Source organism: Orbicella faveolata, unplaced genomic scaffold, assembly GCF_042242905.1.
Source record: "Orbicella faveolata isolate gen_17 unplaced genomic scaffold, um_ofav_v1 contig_24, whole genome shotgun sequence".
Taxonomy (NCBI): domain Eukaryota; kingdom Metazoa; phylum Cnidaria; class Anthozoa; order Scleractinia; family Merulinidae; genus Orbicella; species Orbicella faveolata.
Genome location: NW_028301552.1, coordinates 31,453,301 through 31,478,178, shown reverse-complemented (window position 1 = coordinate 31,478,178; position 24,878 = coordinate 31,453,301). Strand labels below are relative to the sequence as shown.

General features: G+C 39.6%; 4 protein-coding genes across 4 annotated transcripts; 1 reads left to right on the top strand and 3 right to left on the bottom strand.

Annotated features, from left to right (window-relative positions):
* Positions 1-673: 673 nt before the first annotated feature.
* On the bottom strand, positions 674-12,157 carry LOC110065052 (ribosomal oxygenase 1-like). Its single transcript, XM_020772162.2, has 15 exons — positions 11,520-12,157; positions 9,967-10,066; positions 8,921-9,034; positions 8,296-8,402; positions 7,865-7,972; positions 7,333-7,367; positions 6,318-6,412; positions 5,359-5,442; positions 4,976-5,080; positions 4,049-4,141; positions 3,512-3,560; positions 3,017-3,134; positions 2,751-2,850; positions 1,692-1,778; positions 674-1,567 (listed from the first exon to the last, which is right to left on the bottom strand). Exons 1-15 carry the CDS (start codon positions 12,083-12,085, stop codon positions 1,517-1,519), a joined length of 1,812 nt encoding a protein of 603 aa, XP_020627821.2. The 5' UTR covers positions 12,086-12,157; the 3' UTR covers positions 674-1,516.
* Positions 12,158-12,175: 18 nt separating this feature from the next.
* Positions 12,176-14,479, top strand: LOC110064973 (palmitoyltransferase ZDHHC22-like). Its single transcript, XM_089291382.1, has one exon. It carries the CDS (start codon positions 12,241-12,243, stop codon positions 13,123-13,125), a length of 885 nt encoding a protein of 294 aa, XP_089147508.1. The 5' UTR covers positions 12,176-12,240; the 3' UTR covers positions 13,126-14,479.
* A 3,457-nt stretch (positions 14,480-17,936) lies between these two features.
* On the bottom strand, positions 17,937-20,263 carry LOC110064972 (multiple coagulation factor deficiency protein 2 homolog). Its single transcript, XM_020772074.2, has 2 exons — positions 19,866-20,263; positions 17,937-18,517 (listed from the first exon to the last, which is right to left on the bottom strand). The coding sequence occupies exons 1-2, from the start codon at positions 19,979-19,981 to the stop codon at positions 18,202-18,204; spliced, it is 432 nt and encodes a 143-aa protein (XP_020627733.1). The 5' UTR covers positions 19,982-20,263; the 3' UTR covers positions 17,937-18,201.
* A 1,522-nt stretch (positions 20,264-21,785) lies between these two features.
* LOC110064957 (multiple coagulation factor deficiency protein 2 homolog) lies at positions 21,786-24,836 on the bottom strand. Its single transcript, XM_020772063.2, has 2 exons — positions 24,049-24,836; positions 21,786-22,839 (listed from the first exon to the last, which is right to left on the bottom strand). Exons 1-2 carry the CDS (start codon positions 24,168-24,170, stop codon positions 22,503-22,505), a joined length of 459 nt encoding a protein of 152 aa, XP_020627722.1. The 5' UTR covers positions 24,171-24,836; the 3' UTR covers positions 21,786-22,502.
* Positions 24,837-24,878: the final 42 nt, after the last annotated feature.

Genomic DNA, 24,878 nt, shown 5'->3' with positions numbered 1-24,878 from the left:
AACAACCCTTCGCTTCTCTTAGTCTTAGTCATGATCAGGTGGTCCGCGAACCACCTAAATAATTAACAATTATTCCCGAGTGCGCGTGGGATATGAGATGGCAGATAACCAACGAGGTGCATAGCGCCGCGTTGGCTATAATCAGCTCTTATCCAACAAGCGTGAGTGGAATAATTGTTGTTGTTAAAAACGCCCCAGAAATAGAGAAAAACTGAAACAAAAATAGAAACGCCCTAAAACATCACACGTACCCTTACCATATTTGTAGGGCATGATACAATGGCTCAAAACCCTTAGCCATCATGATATGATGGCTAAGCTAATGAAAACTCTCGAATCCATTATCCATTGATCCAGTTTTTAATAAATATTAATTTTCCACGATAGCCTGGAGTAGTTCTCCAAACTTTACCGAATGCAAAACACGATTCAAAGTCTGACCCGGGTTGTTCGAAAGGTGGATAACGCTATCTTATCCAGTGGATTGCGTGGTTTGTTTTGTTATTACTTATCCCCTGGATAGCGATTTATCCGGTGGATAGCGTTATCCAGCCTTTGAACAACTGGGGTCTGGATTCAAGTTAAGATTTCTAGATGTCACATTCTTACCCAAGCTATAACTCGCTGTACCCATTGCAAATTGAGAAAACTTAAAACGAGAACAAAACAAAAGTTCCTAAAATCAATTGCCTTTTATTACTGTTTACAAATAACTACCCTAATGTATATTACAATTCTCTCCACACTGTTTGTCTCTATTTGAAGTAACAGCACTTACTTGCAAACATGATATTTTTGCATAATTATCTATCATCTCAGATACTCCCTTTTTTTTCAGCTTTGCGCACTTTTTACACTACAGTAGATCTGCGCATGCCCCGAGTTGTACGGCCGCCTCTCTGTTGCACAAAGTACAGTGTAGCGTTGCGTGACAGAGAGAGGGCCAGAACTACGCGGAACGCGTGACTAGAAAATATCGCTTATCGCAAGTGAAAACTAAGTTCAATATTTCAGTTTTATTCTTAACAAAAATTTCAAATATAGTACTTTTACAGCACGATAATCTGTGTGGACCAAGACATATTTACTAGGTCAAGATATATGTAAAAAACAAAAAAAAAAACTAGGCTTAATTGTACAAGATGCGCTATGCAAAACATGGTTCTATCACCGAAACTCAAAAATGGTTGCACCAAACATAAACTTTTAGCACAGGCAAACTTTTGGGTGCAAAAGAAAGGAATTTACTGCTGTTTAATTCTCTTGAGTTAACAACCATGCGTGATGGGTATCTTAGATCTCGAAGGGAGGCTACAGTGAAAAAGAGATTCACATTGTTGTCTTGGTGAGGGACAGGTTGGCGGAGTGAGGTCTTCTTTATCCCTCTCTTCCCAGTCTTTCGTCAGTCATGATGTTGTCTGGCAAAGATCACTCCGCGTTCAAGTCTTTGCGCGCAGCCATGTTCGCCAAACGGAATGAAATCACAAAGGGGACCACAGTCTCTACTGAATATTTTTCACTTTCTGACGAGGATGCCCTTCTCGTAAAGCAACGTGACCAGGTCAATCTGAAGAAATAAAATAAGCAAAACCGGGAACAGTAACAGCAAAATTCAATCTTCACCTGAAAACAACCGCATTTAAGTAAGCTATAAGAGAACACCGCAGAGACAAAAAGTGAAGATGGTTTACTTTGTAAGTGATGTCATCGTGAGGTAGGTCTTTCACTTTAATATAATCCGGAAAACTTCTCAAGATACTCTCCACTACCGGTCCAGCCTGAAAAATAATAGTGCAAAAGATGATTTCAAATCCTGAAGCTTGGAAAAGATAGCATGCCACTATAGCGATTTTTTTGGAGTCACTGACACAGGGGAACATATGCAAATATTTGAAGGTATTTTCTATTAAATAAAGAGAAGCAATTCTTTAATGCAATTATTTGGTGTTGACAGATATTGCAAAGCAGGCACCCTAAAATTCCTTCAAAGTGTGGAAGTAGCAGGCAGCTTTTCAATTCACCAGCCCACAGTTTTCAGGGTAGCTGTTGCTTAGCAACATCCTTCCTCACGTGACAACTTTCGGGACTGGCTGGGCTTCCTCTGATTGGCTAGCATGAAAACCATTCGGACCCACAGGAAGAGCACGCGTGTATTTCCCGCCAAAACTACCGCTGTCAGAAGCAAGTATCAATCTCATGTCCAAGACCTACTTTGAAGCCAAATTGACAGAGACCATAAACACAATCATACTCAGTTGTTTTCAACTTTGTCCGTTGAACATGTACGGACACTTTGTAATGTTATCCCCTTGCTCTCTTCTGCAGTTTTGAGCATCGACTCGTTTTTTAGTTAGCGCTGTTCCTAGCATGTCCTTACAAACATCTTGGACGTTGCAAGTTCTTGAAAGATCCAACAAAATGAAAAAACCTACACGGGATTTGGGTCAAGTTACGTTTGACCACTACCGGGTAGTTCTGTAACGCAACAAAACGAAAAGACGGGTAATTGAAGACCTGAGGTTAATTTAACAGATAGCAAGTATCATAAGTATCAGATGATTTCTCTGTACGGTGACCTAAAATTTCATTGAGTTGCGTAGCGTTGCGTTGCGTTGCGTCACGTTGCGTTAAGTTAAGTTAAGTCTGACCACTACCAGGTACTTCAACGACGAGGGAAGTCGTGAAAAACACGCGACAACACACAACAAACTACACCAACAGATTCTTGACAAGTCAGCAAACAACCTTACCTCTAACCCGAACTCCACACTGTCTAAATCTTTCTCGTGATAGACTCGGGAATTCTCCAGGGTGTGATAAACAGTTATTACTTCACCTTCGACCACTAGCCTGCAATTAAACAAAAATTCAGGCTACAATTATCGAGGGATGGCGTCCAGTATCCCTGACCAACCGGACCCTTGACGGAAAACAACATTGTGCATTTGAGGTGTGCACTGTACAAACTCCGAGACTGGAAGAATCACGCTTTCCCCGTCCAGAGAAACGTTCTTACCTTGCTACTCCCTTGCGAATCAGTCTAACTTCTGTGTCTTCACCAATAGTAACCTTGTCAGAGATTTGTCCATCCTTCCACGATGAATTGTCTCCAAAAACACTTTTCCTTGCTTCTCCTACAACAAAATTTTACATCTCTGACTCACTTATCTGAATCTGCAAAGCACCCATAAATCAACCTCAAATTTTGGGGAAAAAAACATAGTTGGCTGAAAACGCTTGCTGCAATTTACAAAAGAAAACGAAATAAAGGTTATTTATTAGGATACGAATATCTACTAGTTCTCGCGCGGGATACATATGTTGAGGAAACTAATTTCGCTGCTCCGGGACAAGAAAATTTCATATCCTTGTTGTGTTGTGTTGCGTTGCGTTGCGTTGCGTTGCGTTGCGTTGCGTTGCGTTGCGTTGCGTTGCGTTGCGTTGCGTTGCGTTGCGTTGCGTTGCGTTGCGTTGCGTCACGTTACGTTGTTATTATCATGAGTCCACTCACCTTCTGTTAGTACTGGAGGCAAACAATCACGGAGAACGCCCACGGCCAACTACACGTCACGAAAAACAAAAACGTGAAAAAGGACAAAGTACATTGTACTCTAAATTAACTGGGATCGTTTTTAAAGGAATATCAAAAAGGTCAAATTACTATGATAAGGACAAGTTCTGGAGTTAATATAAACGAAACTGAGATAAACTTTAACTTTGAGGGAAAATATAGCTTTCTTGCAGTTAGAAAGTGAGGAAAGAGGGCTCCTTCTAATCTTGATGTGGAAGGCACAGTATACGTCACAAAAAAACACTGCCCCATAAACCTATTATTTTCATTAATTTTCTCGTTATTTTGTCCTTTTGTTCCCTATGGTGTTATCTCAGCTGTGTCTTCTACACCAAGTAAGAGCCGGAAAGAGTTTATCACGCTACAAATTAGTTAAAACACTTTTAAAAGGTGTCAAAAGTGAATCAAATTTTGCTCAGATAGTTTTCGGAAAGAAAGGTACGTTGTCACGGTAACAATTTCTGTAACACATTCTACCTGGTCTGCAGCTGCATCAACAGGAGCATGCGAAACTAATTTCATCATCAGGTTTTCAACCTTCTTCAGGAACTCGGACCTCTCTTTGGTGTTCTACCGTAAGAAACAAAGGTAACGTCAAAATTGCCAGGTATATTAGGGAGTTTATTAAGAAAACCACGACGGCAACGGCAACGGGCACGTGGCTAACCAAAGGTTTAATGAGCAGAACAATGGCTGTGCACGTGCGTTATAATTCTTGGTACATTTCTTTGCCGTCCTCTGCAAGACAACAACGTGAAATGACCAAATTCTGCGTTGACTGAAGAACGTGAACCACGACGGCTATTTTTAAAATTTGTATTTCAAATTTATCGCTGTGTCCTTTACTTACTGTGCTTCGTGATAGTTTTGACTGTGATAAACAAAGTAAATGACTTAAGAGTATCGCGAGATTCGTAGGTAAAATATAAAGCCAGTTTTTAATCGACGTTGTCCTCTGCGTCGCCGTCGTGGTTTCTTGAACTCCCTATTATCAGTAATGTAGGTTTAAAACACAGACAATATCAACTACGATAAAAGTAGACTGAGTAATGGGAAATAGGAGTAGCAAATATCACAGGCACATCATGGAAGGAGCATCTTTTAGAACCCCGCTCTGGTGCTAAGTAAAATTGTAGGAACTCAAGAAATAGCGCTCACTGGAGAAGGGATTTGTTACCAGGAGCTAATTTAAAGTGCCTGAACAAAAACCTGTTATCTTGATAATGGATAAACATGAACGCTAAACTTAACGAAAGAAGTCCCTCTAAACTCAAAACCAATATTGATAAAATAGAAGAAGCAAACTGTAAGGATGCTTATCATCAAGTAGGAAGTACTAAGGAGAATAGGAGAGCTTTCTCGGATAAGGATAATGCTGATTTGTGTACAAGGATAGCAGCTCACCAATTCCGAATTTGCCACACCCATAAAGTCCAGGTAATTGAGAGGCAAACCCTGGCGGAATTCACGATCTTCCTCAAATGCAATCTGTAGTGCACCTGGAATTAACTGCGACAGAAGTAAATTCAGTGTTAGTCCAAACCAATGCCATACACACTATGTCTGTATCATTGATAGAGGGTTTATATCCATTAAAATGAGACTACCTCGCTTGAAACACTGTAATTAATATTCTCAAGGACTTTTTGCACCCCTGTTGCACAGGGTAATAAAAAACTTCTGGGTTTCGCAGGGGATTTCTTGACTTGTATAGGTGCCTAAGCTCTAGCATGATCTGCTCTTTCATCTAAAGTAAATCAGCAGTAAGTTATTTTAATGATAATCACCTTTTCCATAAAATCTGTCCAGGAGTTCTTTTGATATGTGGACAATGTGATGTGCAAAGAATGGGTGTCACTTGGTGTGTCTGCCTGAAAAATAAAGAATCACAATCAATACAGTCGAACCTCTACACAACGCCCACCTTGAGCACAGAGGAAAGTGGCCATTGAAAAGAGGTGGCCGTTATGGAGAGGTAGGGGCGTAATAAGACACCTGCTTAATTAGGGATGTAACAAATACATTCAAAGTATTTCAATAAAACAGACACCAAAGAGAAACAGAGACCGACAACACGTGGTATGGATCAAGTTTCGTGACCTTCCACAATAAAAAGTGGGTTTTTGCTTTTACTGTTTGTCAGTCACTGATTAACTGGGGTTATTTTAGCAGTTGGGACGCGCTTTAGTGGCATTGCCATTGTGGAGAAATCACCGTCGTTGAAAGACTAATTTAAGTGCAACTAACGCCATTTTTTTTTTTTTTTTTTTTTCACTTGTAGAAATCTCATTTTTCTGTCACCACCGCGATAAAATTATCATTGTAGCTATTTTCGTGCCATTGAGGAGGGATCGCCGTTGTTGAAAGTAAAATCCGTCAGCCAAGACAAAAAACGTGGCCGTTTCAGAGAGGTCACCGTTAGTGGAGGGGTTTGACTGAAGTGTTATTTTGAGAACTTTCACACATACTAGAACGCCATACTACATCGTATGTGATAAAATTATTTGGTTCTCACATCTAGATTGTAGCAACTTGGCAGACTAGTGGTTACACTGCAGTTCAAATTCCAACTTTGGTTGGAATGCCAGTGGTCTCTATTTTCCAAAGTTCTTAATATATGGCACAAGAATTTAGGCAAAAAAAAAAATGAAAGTAAGCAAATATAAAAAAGGCCAAATCAGATGTCATGTATATGTACCGGGGTCATTACCAACTTCTGATGTTCAAATTGATGAACATAACCGACCTGATGAATTGTTCCTCTTGGAAAGTAAAGAATATCTCCAGCTGCAAGCTCTGTATCAAGAATTGGATCACCAATTTCTTCTTGGCTGAAATTAGCTGTCAAGAAAGGGAAGAATACATAACCACGTTTTTCAAAACGAAGTCTATCATGTCATTTTGAAGACTTTAATTACTTGGTAGTGTCGTCATTCTCATATTTGCTTTGTGACTAAGGAAAGGTGAGAGAGAAGGGGAGGGGGTGAGTTCATGAGATGCCCATATACAACTTCCAAGTAGCTTTTGCTGCCATTTTAACTCTTTACTATCAAAATTTAACATATAATCTCACCGCTGTCTCAAAACATTAACAATGTACATGTAGCACATCCACATTTCATCAAAGATACCATTTACAGTGTATAAGGTGCTACATGATGGTCAAGCCTGCATTCAAGCCAAGTATCCCATCAGATTTAGAAGAACAAAGAGTGTGTCTTCTCCCCTACCCCAAGTTCCAGGGGGATTTCAACTGACAGGGATGGTCAAGTGATTTTTTTTGGGCTTGAAATTTTCGATTCTCGGATTTTTTGACAAGTATTTTTTTTCCCGTGGTAAAGAAGGGATTGTTTTGGGGGAGAGAGGGGGGATTCAAAACAGTCTGAAAATTCATGGGTAGTACCCTGGCCGCATAGTTCTTGGAATAAAGTTAAGGCTTGGAAATTCACCATGTGATTTTCTTGGGGTTAATTTTTGGTCCAGAGACTTTGGGGGGTTTTGTTGGAGGCCCTAAGGATTTTTTTTGGTTTTGGTATTTTTGTCCCCCACTCTATCATTCCCATCACTTGAATTCCCAGTACCCCGCCCAGCCCTCTGGGCCTGGAGATGGGATGCTGGATCCTCCTCATGTTACGTGATCCATGGCAGGATTACAGGGTTTTGTAATGTCTTGAGCTACTGTATGTGGCAATCATCAGTGCCCCTCTAATTTCTACCACAGCCTGTCTGATTCACAACCTAACAGAAAAGATCAGACTTACCACTAGAATACCTAGGTAGGGATTCTGCATCACTCCTGCAATGAGAGCAAAAAACATTATTTCGACTTCTTTTTCATCAATGAAGATCATCTGTGAAAACATCTGGTGATCCCCAAATATGACAAGTCCAAATACTGTGGTAGAATACTGGTTGTTAGCCCTGCGTTTGGGTGAGCTTATAACGGCAGGGAGTCTATATCTGAAGGTGCATCTGGTGGGGGTGATGTATAAGCTGCAAATATATACAGTGTAATTGCTTAAAAAAACCTAAGTGTTTGGAAATGACCACAGATACTGTATATAATTTAAGCCATTCTGAAGAAAGTTTTTGATCTGTACTCTAGTTGCCAACTTACGCCTATTTGAATTTGTGTTTGAAGTTCAATGCTCTGTGAGGATGTTAGAATGTAAATAAATTATGTATTTAACTTGGATTGAAAACAATTTTTCTGTGTGTGTGATTATTATCAGCCTTCCCACAACTGGGCCCATTTTCGCTCAGGATGTTAACTTTATAACACGCAGTAAATACCTTGGATTATAGAGTCTCCAGTGTTTCCGTCCTTCGAGTTGTACAACAAAGGCTTCAATATCATCGTAATGTGGTGCAAAGCCTTGTGACCCAGGAGGAGTAAGATAACTAAAATTATAAGAACAATCAGTCAAACACAGAGTCTTGAGGAGTCTACAGACTTCGTCTACTACACTACACTAGATGAACTATAACAGTGCCCTATGCAACATTACATGTAGATACATTTTTAGTATGTGAGAGGTAAAAATAATGAAGTCTGACTCTACACAAAGGTACGAATCTTGAAAGGAACATCAGCTATCGACTTGAAATGCATGCATCTAAACATATTTAGAGTATATTATACAACTGTATTTTGTTCACCAATTAGTGTGCATATTTTCTTGGGGCTAATTTCTACATATTAAAAACATTAAACAAGTCCTTACACATTGGCACCAACCAAACAACCAAAGTACTCCTGCAAAAGTGAAGTCAACTTCCACACGGAATGTGAAAAGGCTTGTGGATTCAGAAATCGAACAGAGCAGCCACTCTACAGACAAAATAAATGAACATGCTTTAGAGCCATGCACTGTTGCAATGCCAACATATACTTTAGATCCAATCATTGCAAGTAAAATGCTGGGAATACAATGATTACTTTCTTTTTCCATAATGAGTTTTCCTCAGGTGTAGGTCTTTTTGAATCACAAAGTAATGTAAAAAAGTATATCTTATCTGCCAGGCTCATTTGGAAACATATTGAGTGAAAACTGGCATTTGGCACCATGCTGAGATCTAAAAATATTCATCTGGTATTTTACATGACTTGCATTGATTGATTGCAGAAACAATTATAAACAAGAAGTTACCTTTAGTTAAATAATTGGATCACAAAATAATTAACAAATGTGCAACATTTTTACAAATCTACAACATTTCTTTACTACAAGCGTATTTGTCTATTTTAAATATTCACAGATACAAGAAAAGAAAAGCTGATCATTAATTATTATTCCTTTTTTCTCCTTCTACTAGGCTACTAGTCATGCAATTTAAAAGTGTACACACCTCATAATAGTCCCATACAACTGGAGCATGAGCTCTGCCTCTTGGGTTATGAGTCTCTCTCTTTCCATCTCTATACGACGTAACATCCAAGTTGACTGAGAAATAAACTCTGTGCTAAAGTAAGCAATAAAATTAATGTAGGAAAGCCAACTTACATATTTCAGTAATTACATTTTGTTTTGCTGAACATTCAGCTTATCTTATTTGTCAAGTTTGGCGTGTGCACTGTTTATGTTCAATGTTGCAAGTGTGCTGCATTTGCATTTATATATCGCAATGATGCTTATTGCATAATGCGCTTTATTTAAAGTCGCGTAATTCTGAGAGTTACCAGTTGTACAGAAACAAACTAGCTAACCAGTTGTCCAGTCTGTTCACTCACCAGTTATTGCTCACCAGATATTTGTTAAGGTTTTTACCTACCGTTTGCAACAATGAACATCAATTATGGAGCCAGTCAAGAAGTCTTCAGTTGGTTGGCAAGTTTACTTTACGTTAATTTTACTGTTTGTTTTGAACACTTGTAAGGCCGCGTGCCAATGTAATTTCTTTGTATTTTAGATCGGATTGAATTGTTAAATTAAATACCGTATGGTTCTTATTTTGCTAGCATCTTTGGTCTCTTGTTCAACGAAACACATTTAATGAAAAGAAGATGTAACTATTGCAGTTTTAATCACAAATAATATAGCAATTACAAATTAAACCTGCTGAAAATCTTTTCAGGGCTTAAACAGGATTCAAACAGGTGGCCTACAGTGGTTGCCAATGTTACAGGATCAGAGCTTTATCAATGAGTTCCTAACAGGAGACATAGCGTCCCGTGGACGGCAACTTATTTAAGAAAATTGTTTTATTTTTCATAATTATGTTGCCTTATATATATTGTTCATTTGAGCAAGCCCTATAGCACATTTTAGACACCCTCTTTTCAAACACTGGCTAAAAGCCTGATAACATATGAACATTTTCAGTCTGCAAGCACTCATGTTATGTTTACAATCATTTCAAATAACGGAAGATTTACAGTAACTGTTAGTATTTACCTTCCTAAGAATGTCATCCATTTCTTTGGTGCTAAACCACCCATCATTATAGGTCAAGTGGTGTCTCTTTATCAACAAAGGCTTTTGTTCCCACACATCACTAAAAAGGAGAGGTTTTTTTTTTTTCAATATCTGCTACAGGGATACAGCTGCCCCTCTCTACCAAAGCCAACCGGCTGCAGAATTTACAGGCCATATGCATAATAGAGAGTTATATCTAGCGTGAGAATCAGAGTCAGATTCTTTATCAGAAGGGCAGAGCAATTTTACGATCCATTGAAATATAAATCAAAGGAGTTGGAAACAGAACACTGATTTGCTGTCCATTTTGATTTTTGATTGGTTGTGAAGTCGGAAGCCATAATTTATTATGCACTGACACAACACAAACATCTGTGAGCTCAATGCACAAATGTAGGTCATTACCTTAATTTTTAAGATTCCTTTTCTGATCGAGTTACAGAAACCTTCACGTAGGAGATGAGTTGAGCATATAATGAAAATACAGATAACTCATATTTTCTTAGTTTAAAATGTAAGCTTATACTTTTCCTTGAAATATGTCTTATATGCATCTACATATACCCCCCCCAGTGGGGGGACTTCCGTATAAAAAGTACAGGGGTGTTCGTTGGAAATTTTGAAAAGAACCCATATGAGGTACCAAGATCCTGTTTTGTGGGCGTGGCTTAAATTTTTTTCACTTCTAAGAGGTACCATTTCTAAAACAAACATTATCTCCAGTCATTTTTTTGGCTCAACACCCTGAAAGAAGGATGGCGAATGGTCCTTCAAAAGCTCTGGGTCTCAAATTTCACGGGTCTTGCAGTCTCATTTTTTAGCGGCTGTGTGTGTCTTGCAGTCTCGATTTTCTACGAAGCTGTCTCGGAGTCTCGCTTTTTTTGCAAGGCTAAGGGTCTCGAAGTCCTAATTTGTTCCTTTATCTGTTCTTATAAATTACGTCTTGTCTTTACATGATATGGAATTTCAATGAAGCACCTTACAAATTTTCCAAGAAAAAGTTAATCCTAACTTCTCCTAATTGTCTTAATTCCACAACAAGGTACAAAACCTACCACAACGTCCGTTTGGGCGCCAGAAAAACAGTTATTTTTCTCTAGGATATCATAACGTAGTGTGTTATAATCAAATTTCCAGTTCCAGTCAGTTCCAAGCCTGAGCTGGCTTAAGGCTGTACAAGCTCATTCTAGCTCTCAACTAAATCTGGGGCTCGAATTTTAAGAGTCTGAACATCTCACGCTCGCGCTCAAAACACTTTGAAGTCTCAGTCTTGCAATCTAAAAAGTCAAAATGTCTCGGGCTCGCAAAGAAAAACGCGTCTCGCTGTCTCGCAAAGTCTCGCATTAAGCATTCGCCACCCCTTAAAAGGTACGAAAAAAGTTCCCACTGTGGACCTTTTGAGGCTGAACACTCTAAGAGGCACCAAAACTGCCTTTATAACCCCTAAAAGGTACGACAAGTACCCCTGTCATTTTCATATGGGAGTGCCCCACCCCCAACCCCCACCCCAAACCCCCTCCGTTGCACACTACCTGAAAAACTTTCTGGCTTTTACTGGACTTATTAGCCAGGAGAAAAGTCCATCAGCTTCTAAATCTTCTTGATCTAAGTTCTTCTTTGCTATCAATTCCTCCTGCTGATCCGATTCGTCGTTCCCAGTCTCGCTGTCGGTTTTGTCTGCCTTCTCCACAGCCAAGCTGTTTGCAGTAAGATTACTTGAGGAGTTCTCCAGATCGACACGATCATAACTTCGATAGCCGTTTCGCTTCTTCTTACGGCTGGACAAACCCAGACTCTGTCTAAGCTTATTCGCTTTGCTGAATAGCCTTCCTTTTCCTTTTTGTTTGGGCTCTAGAATATCAGCAGTTTGGTCATCGAGATCAAAATTTCCATTCTCGTCTTCCGTGTTCAAACTCTTACTGCTGCTAAGTTTGCTTGTTTTCTTGGAGTGGCTTGACGAATTGTCTTCGTGCGACCTTTTCTTCGATCCAGACGGTTCAGTGAGTCTTTCTTCCTCCTTTAGAGATGTTTCATTTTCCTTTATTAGCTGCGACTGGTAAACACCAAACGCTGAACGTCTTCGAAGACTTGACTTCATTCTCTCCAGAAGATCCTCGTGGAAAAAATTGATTCTCCCGCGTAATCACAGCGGAATTTTCCCAAAGCAGACATATGTACATGTATGAGTAACGGAAAGTCCCGAGAGGCGGTTTGCAAGGCAGCCATATTGGATTTGACAGTCTCAGCAAAGAGATGAACGACTTGACCCAGCATAGATATTTTGGGAAAGCTCCCCGAAACACAATCCTTGGAACCCATTCCATGGGAATTGGATATGTCATCTTGATGATTATTCTTTTACTTTGGTTAGAATTTTTTGAAGTGATTCCTTCGCTGTTTCGAGACTCCATGCAACTGTTTACAACAAACTTCTTGGTTTTTCTTTACATTATGATCAACGTGACTGGGAATTATTATTACTTAGTGACCACCGACACGTCTTATAAGAAGGTTGAAACATGCAACGAAGAAAGGGATGGATATTTCTACTGTCAATCTTGCGAACAAAATTCGCCTCCGAGGTCACACCATTGTTCGTTTTGTGATAGGTGCATTGTAAGGCGTGACCATCATTGCATTTTCACGGCATCTTGCCTCGGTCACGCCAACTACCGTTTCTTTATAGTCTTCAATCTATTCGTATTCGTCGGATCAGCTTATGTGGTGATTATAAACCTGTACTATTTGCACATCAATATTGGCCCTTTAATTCCTCTAAGCTTTGAAGCCATCTGCAAAGTAATACCACTTTTGACTGTGTTTAAACTGTGGACTGGTAGTGTCACGTTATATTATTTTCTTGTGGTCTGTGTGACATGGCTGTGTTTAATTCAAGCGTTCGGTTGCTTTGGGTGTTTTGTCTTTCAAATGACATTGATTTTCTCTGGACAGACAACTTATGAATGGCGACATAACATTTTCATTTATGATGAAGGATGGAAGAAGAACTTTCAAGATATCTGTGGACCTCTATGGTACCTTTGGTGGCTTTTCCCATTTTTTCAGCTACAAAAGCTCGCATCAAACGAGGAAGATTACTACACTCAATACACTTCAAAATCTTCAAAGTATGTCTAATTACTCAATATACAACTGCAGCCATATTTTTATTTATAAAGACAAATAAACAGTAGACATATGCTCTCATTGATACTCTACCGACAGGCTATCAGATCATGCAATCTGGCAAAATAAGTTGTAAAAATAAATGCTTGTATTCCTAAGGTAAAGGTAAAAAGGTAAAGTCTGCATACGAGACAAGTGGCGGACATCAGGCCAGAGCTTATCTCGGTTTCTGTAGCATAAAGTGACCAGGAATAGTTCTACTCCCCCTTGGATGGGATGCTAGTCCATCGCAGGGTTACCTCCAGCATTAAATTTGCTGGTAACCATTTGTACATCTGGGTGGTGAGAGGCACTGTGAGAGTAAAGTGTCTTGTGCAAGAACACAGCACAATGATCCTGGCCAGGACTTGAACACAGACCGCTCAATCTTGAGTCAAACACACCAACCATGAGGCCACCACACTTCCACTCTAGGATCCTGCAGAGTCCCCTGTAAGATTTTAAACCTGGGAAACTGGATAATATCTTAAATATGAAGGCAGGTATTATAACAAGCTTTGTATACCATAACAATACCTAATCCTGACTTATCGGTACACTTAAGCAGCATATCAAGCATGTTTGGTAGAGCTGTGATTTGTAATTTGGTAAGACACAGTCAAGCCAAATACCCATTGCATGGCCAAACAAGCCTCGCATGCCACTATAGCAAACCAAAAAGGTGTGATTAGATATATTTTATCATGCAGGCTGTACCTAAATTTAACCAGAAATGCTTAATCCTACCTTTCCAGTATGCTCAGCAGCGTATTGGGTCATATATTTTGGTGAAATGTAGTCGAGCCCAAAAAAATACCCATGGTGAGACTAAACGAGCACGATGTACTGCCTAAGTGTACCACATAAGGTACAATTAGATGTTTACCACACCCAAATTTGGCCAAGTGACCATGATATCATATCATATCAGGTCAGTGACTTGATATTGACTACATGTATATTGCAGGATATCAGAACAGTAGACATTGCTTCTGAATGGCTAATTGTGATGGCATTTGGGAATGGTACGGAAGGAAATGAGCTAACCTTGATCATTTTGAAACTGTCTTCCTTCTTAAGCTCACTTCTTTTACAAGAATTCATTTGTCACCTTATAAAAAAGGAGTTTCTAGTTAAGCAAGTGAGATTTCTCCATAGTTTTGGCCTGTGAAAGTAACAGAGTAGTTTTCCAGTAAATTTATAAAAACAAGGTGTGGAAGTTCTTTACTCTAAATGGATATGTTCTTTTGCATGTACAACCAGGTCTCTTGCATGTACAACTAGGGCTAAAAAATTAAAATAAATGACTATTTAAGTGTTAAATGTATTTATCATGTATCATTTATTATGCATTGTATTTAATTGGGGACACTGTAAATAAATAAACAAATAATTGCAAATACAGCACAACATCCTCTTTATTATGGCCCCGTTACTACCCTATTAAGAATTCCAACTACTGGAAGGCTGACCAGTTGGCTAATTCCAAAAAGTAAAATGAGGAGTTGTGTCTAGCCTGTGAGCAGGCTCACTTGTTTAGGTAGGGTATCGTGGGCAAGGGCGGCGGAGCTGCAACTGAGAGCCAGCAAAGAATGGCTTTGCTGGCTCTCAGTTACTGCTCCACCGCCCTTGCCTGCAATACCTTACCTAAACATGTGAGCCTGCTCACAGGCTAAGTTGCGTCATGAAAGGAACTTAGTCATGACACAAACTAGTTTCAAGCGTGCACCCCAAGAATGTAAAGTAAATAAGTAGAAATGTAGTGCTTCATCACTCATTTTGAATACATTGAGGTCCATTTGTCTTTGACATGCCATTTGATGTGGCTGAAAGAAAGGAATAAAATGTATAAGGCATAGGTGTACAGGCATCTTTAGACTTGAGGGGAGGGGGGGTGGTCTCCATGCCCAAAAAAAATTGTGCAATGCCCAGTTGGGTGAGTGTTAAAATTGGGATACAAAAGCATTTAAATTGGTGTATAAACGAAAACATTCACAATTCTCACGTCTAATGAAACTATGATTCCAAAAATAGTTATTTTTAAAACTCGCATACCCTCCGGGGGGAGTCCTCCCATATAAAAAGGACGGGGGTACTTGTCGTACGTTGTACCTTTTAGGGGTCAAAAAGCAGTTTTGGTATCTCTTAGTGTGTTCAGCCACATAAGGTCCACAGCGGGAGCTTCCACGGTACCTTCTAGCGGATTGAGCCCCCCCCCCCCCCCCAAAAAAAAAATGACAGAAGATAATGTGTTGTTTTAGAATTGGTACCTCTTAGGGATGAAATATTTCAAGCCACGCCCACAAAACAGGGTCTTGGTCCCTCTCTTGGGCTTTTCTCAAAATTTCCGATGAGCAGCCCTGTTTTTTTTTACATGGTAGTTCTCCTCCGAGCATATACTATGACCTTAATCGACAGCCTACTCGATCTATTAAAATAAGAAACATGAAGAAAAAGTTATTTCTTCTTCGTACGAAAAATTCAAAGAAGAAAATTATTTAAAACGGCTGTTTGTGGAGCCGTTCAAAACGGCTCTCTTCAGAGACTCCACAAAATCAAAAGTCTTGGTCTTATTTTGCTTTGATTCTTTTATCATTGTTTTGTTGATAGGAAATTGGAAATGGGAATGATATCCACAGCGTGGATTTCCACGATACACATTTAGGCTTACCGATGTGTCGTTTTTCCAAGACAGAATGCCTGATCCCTTGTATCATTTGACTTAAAAGTCCGTTTTGGCGAGGCAAAACGTCAGAGAAAGTAGCATATAAACCTTGAAACTTTTTGGAATGTTTTCTCCCAAGTGCTGACATTGTCCGAGTCATGAGAATTTTGCCCGAAAATTACACAATTTCCGAAATTCAGGGTGGGGGTTCCAGGAACTAAGGGTCCGTTCCTATGGGGTGATCTGGATCAGGATCAGTGATCCAAGATCACTCAGATCATGGTACATCAAAGGAACCGATGAATCCGTGACCAGAGCGGATTCACAGGTTCCTTTGATGCACCATGATCCGAGTGATCTTGGATCACTTATCCTGATCCAGATCACCCCAAAGGAACGCACCCTAAGTCTTGTTAACAAGTCTTCTGTTGGTTTACAAGTTATTTTAGATCAAACCCAGCTTCGAAAATCCCTGGGGGTTTGATTTGGCCCCGTTCGCCCTACGCCGGAAAAATTATATTTGAAAACGGAGGATACACTCTGAAGACGCATCGCTGAAGTGAAGGTCGGAGGAATTGAAAAACGCAACGATCAACGGTCATTTTGGATTCGTGTTTAAGGAAAACTCAGTCACATGAATCACATGATTACCGTGACGCCATCGTTTTCGAAAAGCTCCGTTTTTTAGGCCCCATCCACACGTATCCGGATATTTGTTAATCCGCAACGTTTTCTTTCCGGATACGGCTTCAGCCCACACGAATTCGGATATTTTCGAATCCGCTCTCCAAAGTGGAAAAAATAAATCCGCAACGAATCCGATAACATGTGGAAGGTGAATCCGGCTGTTTTCGAATCCGATGACGTAACAAAATTGTGTCCAATCTCCTACCGAACAATAAACCAATATGGCGGCACAAAGCTGCACAACGTGTAGGCCTAGTTTCTCCAGCGTGAATCCGGATGCCATCGGATGTGTGTGGACAGGCGAATTTGATTTGAATACGCTACGTGTGGACGGGGAAATTTTTGAATCCGAAATGAAAAAGTTGCGGATTCAAAAATATCCGGATACGTGTGGGCGGAACCTTAAATGTTTTCCGTTCACACGAAAACGAAAAGCTCCGCCTGTTTCGTGACGGATTAGTGTGGACGGTAGACCTAATTGTACAAATAAAGCTGCATTTTCTAACTTCTCCGGCGCTGCAGTTCCTGGACGCAGTGTAGACGCTGCAGGACAGTAGCTATAGTATCAGCTAACCTGATAAGGTTGATTTTGTTCAGCAGATTTACAAGCATTTTCATCTCCCACAAATCCCCCACGAAAACATGCGGGAAATGAGCATGGTCATTTTCTCTTGTGGTACCTTATCCGAAGAAAACCTGGGTACCAAAAGGGTATACCTTTGGGTATCATAGTCCTTTGAAATAGGTTTGATTATTCATCAAGGACCGTGACAGCGTTTGGATATCCGATCTTAACTTAAATACCATTTAGATTTTTACCATTTATTTCTCCATTTTCATCTTACTCAGGCTTTTAGTTTCGATAGAAAAGATATATCAAACACTCAAGACAGTGTTTGACCATGTTTCCAAACACCTCGAAATTCGTTAAAAATGCTCCGTTGCGCGTGCTCTCTTCTCGGTCAGTTTGGAAATGTGTTCAAACACGGTCTTTCGAGTTTGATATATTGCTTCAATACAAGCATCAAATCAATCCTTGTGCTCCTAAGTGCATATGAATAAGCCCTCTTACCTTTTTTCTTCCCTTGATATTAAGTAGAAAGCTTTTCCAGTTCAAGCAAATCAACAATTCCCTTTGGGAACACTAATTTTTCAACTGAGGTGAGTACTGACTCGGTGTTTATGTCAAGCCGGTAGCAGTAACAAGGAAAATTCATGTTCAGGAAAAACCCATTTTATTATTTACCAGCGCATTGGTGGTTTAACAGATAAGATACAATGTTTTCAAATGCGCATGCATTCCCTATACATTCTCGTTTCCAGTGGTACCCGTTTCACCGACCAAGCTCTTAGGACGTACGAGAATAATGTCATTGGCAGTAGGTAATTGTACCGGCGCGGGTGCTCGTAAAAGAAGCAACAAAGGCCCATGTGGCTTGAACAACTTTATTTCCAGAGTAAAACTGTCAAAACTGAAATAACATAACGCTGTGAGTGGTAGAGAACAAAAAGAGGAAAAATACAATGCGAGAAACGACAGAAAACTTACGCCTTTCCGGGCTACAAGGGCACCGCGTGGTCGAAACCACTAAAACTAACTAAAGCGCATGCTGGGAAGTAATGACGAAAGTAATGACGAAAGTAATGACGGAAACTCAAGACGTGACACAAAAGGCACACGGGTGCCGTTACGGTAATCACTGAGGATTCTCGTGCACATGATGCCGTGTCAGTGATTTTGTATATTCCGGATAGTCGATATATCCATCAGAATTTTGGTCCATTCTTTCCAAGACTTTATCCACCAATTCCACGCCCTGCTCTTCTGTCAGATATGAAGGATTTCCATCCGTTCCATTTGGGTGATCATTCATGGCATAAAGAATTTCAAGACCGTCCAGTTTTTTGTTCTGGTCATGATCGTGAAGTGTGAAGTAGTAGAAATGAAATTCTTCGTCACTCATTTCGTCTAAATTGACTTCCGCTTCGTCTTTAAGATGTTCTTTGATATGTCTAGAAGTGAGCAATAAAAATTACTAAGAAAAAGACTGACTACATTACTCAGTTGCAAAAACTTTCGAACGATTTTAATTTCGCACAAAAAAGTGTCCGAAAATAAAACCATCCAAATTTTGTAAGCGTCCGAAATTTTAAGAGTCGAAAATACTTACAGTACAGTATAAAACTGTTAAATAGCCTACAGCCGCTAGTTTCCTTTATGGAGCGAACTTTAGTTGAGACACATGCTTGAGATATACAAAACGGCTGCATAAAATTTTTCTTATTTTCATATCGGTGTATTTGTAAAACCTTGAGGTTGCAGTAAAACTATCATTATCACAGATTTTGTTTTAGTCCAAAAGGTATTTTGTAGGCCTCAATTTACACTAGCTATGTTTCAGCAGAGTGTCTGAGATTTTTGTCCGAAATTTGTCCCGAAGTGGAAGCATAGACCACAAATAAATAACGGAATTTTTTGGAGAGCTCCTCTTCCACGGTGAAAATTTGCGGCGAGTTTTGCAATAATTCGACCCTGGAGGACTGTTTTGATATTTCAGTGTAGAATTTCTGAAGAAAAACTAGCTTGCAGATTTACAACTCAACTGCATTGCGCGTTACAACCTCGTGGTATTAATGCGAACTGTCGGAAAAATTAAAGGGGCTCAGTCACGGTATTTTGATTTATTTTGGCCACATACAAAAGTACCTTTAAATGGGAGGAAACCTGAAAATAACAGTTTTGTAATTATAAGATAGAAAAACACCGAAGAGATAATGATAAACCATAAAGGAACAAAGATGGCTAAGGATGGAGAAGATTAACACCGATTACAAACGACCAATTGAGGCTAAACTTTTCAATATGCGCAAACCGTGACTGGGCTCCTTAAGATGCCACGCGTTCGTAATTAATACCCACCCCCCCCCCCCCCCTCCAGGTTTATAAATGGTTTACAGGTAAATAAAATTGAAATAATAATGTATTAATTCAGCATTGTTTTACTCGTTGAAAGCTTTAATTTTTGTGAGTCGTTTCTACTTTGCTGGACCTTTTGGCGGGATCTGAATACAGACCAGAGACTAATATCACGTAAACTACAAAGATACGAACAAATTGCAGAGCATCTGCTGTTTACCATATTTCAAGCAAATAATATAAAACCATACACATCTCTGCTTTGTACAATATAATTTTGGACAGATGTACCCTGCATTTCTTGGGCAAACATTGATGCCTAAATGGCGTACTAGTTTCACTGAAAGACTAATCATTTCGTAAAAACTTATCGTGTTGAAATTAGATTTTCTTTGACATGGTCAAGTTCCGTGTTCAAGTTAAGGGAAGATATAAACCACTTACTCTTTGCTGTGCGCAGACTCGTGCATGGCCGAGTCGTGATCTCCATGAGCATGTGCAATGGAGAAAAGAACAAGTAACAAAATCAACACACTGACGAAGTCTTGAAAGAAAACCATCTCGTACGTTGTTCTGGTTGTTTCCTTCTTTGCGCTGTTGTGAAATTCTTCTATGAAATAAAGCTCAATTGTATATTCTTTGTCTGATCCCTTTGTGTAAACGTATGATAGCTTAATTGGTAGGTTCTACAAAAACAATGGGCAATTCCTTCGCTTCAGTGTGGTCGCCATGTGAAACGTGTTTCCCCTTTATAAATTTGCATTCGGGGAGAGGCGGTTGGTTCGCGGCTGGGCTTATAGCTTCTTCGATCTCCGATAAACACGTCCTCAAAAATACTTTCTCCTTCAAAAACGTAAACGTCTTCTGGACAGCGTATCTCCTTATATCGGAAAATTACTGTATTCTGATTGGTTAACCGATGGTTGTGTGCGTATTGTTTGTTAATTTCGTTCATGGGAAGGCAAAATTATTCTGAATATTGCCCAAGAACTTTCCAAGAATTCCGAAGATGACAAAAGAGCTCATGAGATCAGCCAAGGACTTCCGCCGGATTTTCGAGGGTCATCGGATTAAAAGTCGGGAAATTGGACTGATTCGGATTTGGACTCATTCGAACTCGGCTATTTTGAAAGACTCTCCGTTACTTCGAATAAGACCCCATTTCCCTTGGATTGCCCTTCTTTTCAATAATCCATCATGCATCTCTTTTGATCAAGCAATCTTTGTCAATAAAATTACAGGCATTCATATAAAAGTGCGCTGTATGATTCGCGCTATAAACGTGAACTGAGCTCTTACTTCACATGACTCAAATAAACACGTAGGGGCCAAACCACCCCCCTAATGTTTCGTGAGGGCTATATTTGCTTGGTTTATATATTTCTGAACCAATTTTGGCAGATGAGCTTTCTTTGTTCTCCAGTTTATTTTAATTTAGAAGTTGTGACAAAATGTTAGGTTATGACGTCATAATTGATGACGTCACCAAAACGTGCTATAATTTTTTTATAAAATCTGATGTAAAGATTATGTCATCGGAAAGGCCTTGACTTGAGGAGTAAAATGCCGGAAACCGTTTTTTGCTATGATGATTATTTTTTGAGATATGATAAATTAAATATTTTTTTTGTTGTCCCCCCCGGAATTTGCTTAACCATACTGTCCTTCTTAAGTCAGTCTCTCTGGTTTATTTTTTTCAGTTTTTTTCTAGGAAGGCTAATAATCTAGAAAAATAGAAAGCTTGATGTTTTCAAAAATCGCATGGTTTTAGAAATTTGATTTTCGGCTTTGTTAGGATGGTATTAACAGTAAAAAAACGGGTGACGTCACAGGTTATGACGTAACAAAACTAATTTTAACGCCATAACACTAGAGGGATAATTTTTTTGTTCCGATTTTCTTCTTTATTTGTGCTTTAGTCATCTGGCATATCACATGTGCAACACAGCTGCATTTTCTGGAACAAAATTACGGCTCCAATTTGGGGATTTTGCTCAAGGGGGGGGACCCCATATTTTGTAATAGGTCTCCTGCTCATCTGCCAAGTTTGGTGTAGAAAGAGTCAATACTTTTTAAGTAATGCGAAATAATGTGCAATACCCAAGAACTGACGAAACATGTGGGGGGTGGTTTGGCCCCTACGTGAAAGGCCGCTGGAAAGGCAAAAGTCGATTATTTTACTGAGTTTTTTCGCATATTCCTTATTATCAATTATTCTTTCGGGAACGAGATTGTAACAAGTCCCGAACTAAGCAGCGACAAAAGAATCCGGCTTGGGGCATTACCAAGGTAACAGTGACATCATACTGACCAGTCTCGTACTCATACCCCCTCATATTTCTAGTAAGTTACTCAATACAGACACAACGCAAGCTCAAATTTTACTTGTGATCCATTCCGCTAATTTCAAGCTTTCTTCACTGAGATTTCACTAGTTTATTTACAGGACTTACTTTTATACCTCACAATGTGTCTGGCATGCTTTGCCATCAAACAAACACGTTGTCAAGCAAACACGTTGAGAGATTTTTTATTACGATTATTTCAAATGCACACCTGTCACTTTAGTCTAGACCCTGAATTCTCCCATCCCCACGCTGCAAAGAGACAATAAAAGAGATATTTGCCTCATTAGCACGAACGATACAGTTTCTGATGAAGCTACAAAAACATTAGTTCTGAATACTGAAAGGGCACAGCACGATTAACTGTGCCAAGGAATTTGATCCCGATGTATTGAATACTTTTTGTGCAACGCGGTTTGAAAACTCAAAATGTAACAAAGAATCAGTATGAGCTCATCAGCGCTTTTGCCGCCCAGCAATTTCCCAGTTTTTTGAAAGCCGATTTCTCCTCGAATGTTACACCCAAAAAGTCACAAGCTCTTTAAATGTTTGTAGTCCATTTGCGTCTGGCGTGATGCCAGTCGTACGTTAAAGAGGAAAAATGTAAACAATGACGTCGGCAAAGAGATCGTTCTAAATGGGGTTGAAACCAGGCGGGGAGGGAAGGTTCAGGGAGTGGTCTAGTCTCGTCCTAAACACACGTGAACCAGAATGATATTCAAGTCACGCACAATAATCACTCAGGTTTCGGTGCCGAATCAGTCTTCGTTAATTCGTCGTGTTTCTTGTTTGCTGCAACATATTCAGGATAGTCGATATATCCATCAGAATCTAAGTCATCCATGCTTAAAATCTGATCCACCGTTTTCGCATTCTCCTCTTCTGAAGTGGATTCCTTGTCAGTTACTCCTGATTCGTTCTGATAGTGGCTTAAAGCGTGCATGATTTCAAGGCCGTCCAGTTTTCTGTTGCCGTCGTAATCGTGGAGCCTGAAGTAGTGAAACATCAGGTCTTCATCGCTCATTTGGTCTTCTGTCAAGTCTATCTCGTCTTTAAGATGCTCTTTGATGTGACTAAAAGAAATAAATAACATAAAGTGTTGATTGAAGAGTTAGTCACTATACAGTCAACTTGTACAATTGTCAAACGTCCTATGGTTGACATAACGGGTTGTTAATTCGGCAGAAAAACGCTCTCTCCCATAATTGGTGTGACTTCGCAACACCTCGGCCCCACACATTCACCTTGCTAATTTTCAAATCCTGGGCGAAATTTCTAAAGGAGAACTTGTTTTTCAGGTAAAGACGGCAATTTTGAAGAGGATTTCTTTCGAGTGCCCTCTTAATTGTTTCCCATTGAAATTTTCAGCACAGAGGGAAATAAAACAATAACAAATCTATCGCATTTTGACCAAGAAAATATACGGATTTCTTTTACTTAATTTAATAGACTTGAGATTCAGAAGTGTTGACCACCTTATCTTACTTTTATCTCATCAGCTATTTAAATTCACTAGCTTGCCTCCTCGATTAAAATAAGCCTTAAAGTATTATCTTAATAATAAGCCTTTTCAGCAGCTCACATTTTAACTTTCTCTTCACGCGCGCGTGGCTCGCACTTCCCGTATCTCGTTACACGTTTCGCGCTTCTCACTTCACGCCTCGCCTGTCATGCTGTTGGCAATATGTTGTCAAATTACAAGGCAGGCAGGTGCACTTTACTGTAGTTTTGAATAATAACAAAAATATATATGTATCTCCTCAAATGTAAGTAGAAAGGAGTATTCTGTATGTTAAGTGCAATTTTACTGGCTTAAAGTTGCCTACTTCATAAAAGTTCATCAGAGTAAATAGTTAGAATGAGCAACGGTTTTAAAAATTTTGTTCCAGTTGCTTATATTAAGCGTTCGAGTTAGGCCTTGATCTCAGTTACAGCAGCTGTAGAATAGGACATCCAAGGCAAAACTCCCTTTTATTTCGCCTGGGGTCTGTCAAAAACCTCAAGCTTGGCGCCGTTCGATTCAATAAACAGGGAACTATGCTTGAATTCGAATAAATTTTATTTTTATTTTGTATATTCTTCTCTTCGATCGACAATCGGTTACCACCCAGCGAAAACGATGCAAGCTGACAGCTATGTTACAGTTTTGGCCTCCATGATTCTGATAAGGTGCCGTTAACGATCCAAAAACCGACATGATTCTCAAAGCATTCGTCTTTGAGCTGTTGTTAAAAAAAACCTGCACATCAAACAGACCATCAGACTAATATAAATTCACTTACTCTCTATCGTGGGTGACCTTGGCATCGTGTAGAGCTGACTTGGGTTCTTCGGCGGTAAGTATCGAGGTGAAGAGAGCGAGAGACAAAACACACACGTTGATGAAATCTGGGAGTAAAACCATTCTTCTTTCCTTCTTTGCGTTGCCTCAGAGCCGTTTCCCAGGATTACACGCCAGTAGCTTATAAAATTCACTTATCAATATGGTAATATACGCGGTATTAAGTTAGTTTCCACACCATTGAACAAAAATTGTAATTCGTTGTCTTATCTCCTATCTCTTCGTGCATGCGTGTGGTTACTCAATCGGTAGGTTTTACAAAAAGGACAATGGGTAATTTCCTCGCTCCAGTGCGGGTGATTCCATGTGAAAGCATTTTCCACTATGTCTTTCTTCTTCAAACTTTGAATTTGCATACGGAGAATAAAATAAGTTTGAGCACTTAACAGAAATTCCTTCCTGCAAGTTGTGAAAGCCAGTACAAAAGGTTATGTTGGCCCTAACACATTTTCGTTTCACAACGCAAATTTTCTTGACATGTTCATTCTGGAAATTTGGAAAACGCTGCTCGTTTTAATTTAAACGGAGACTTCTGAAACGGTTCTTTTAGTGAAGATTACTCAAAACCCGGCCGTATCGTTTGGGTGAAGGCGATCGGGTGCAAGCGAAGACAGACAACAATTGCTTTAAAATTTCCTACCACTAAGACCTGCTTCGCGAAAGTAAAACCCCACCCCTTTTCCTCCCAAAAAAATATCTTAGACGAAAACATCCATGGCTATTACTAATAAGCTGTACTTTCAAACTGGTAATTAAGTCTCCAAAGGAAAA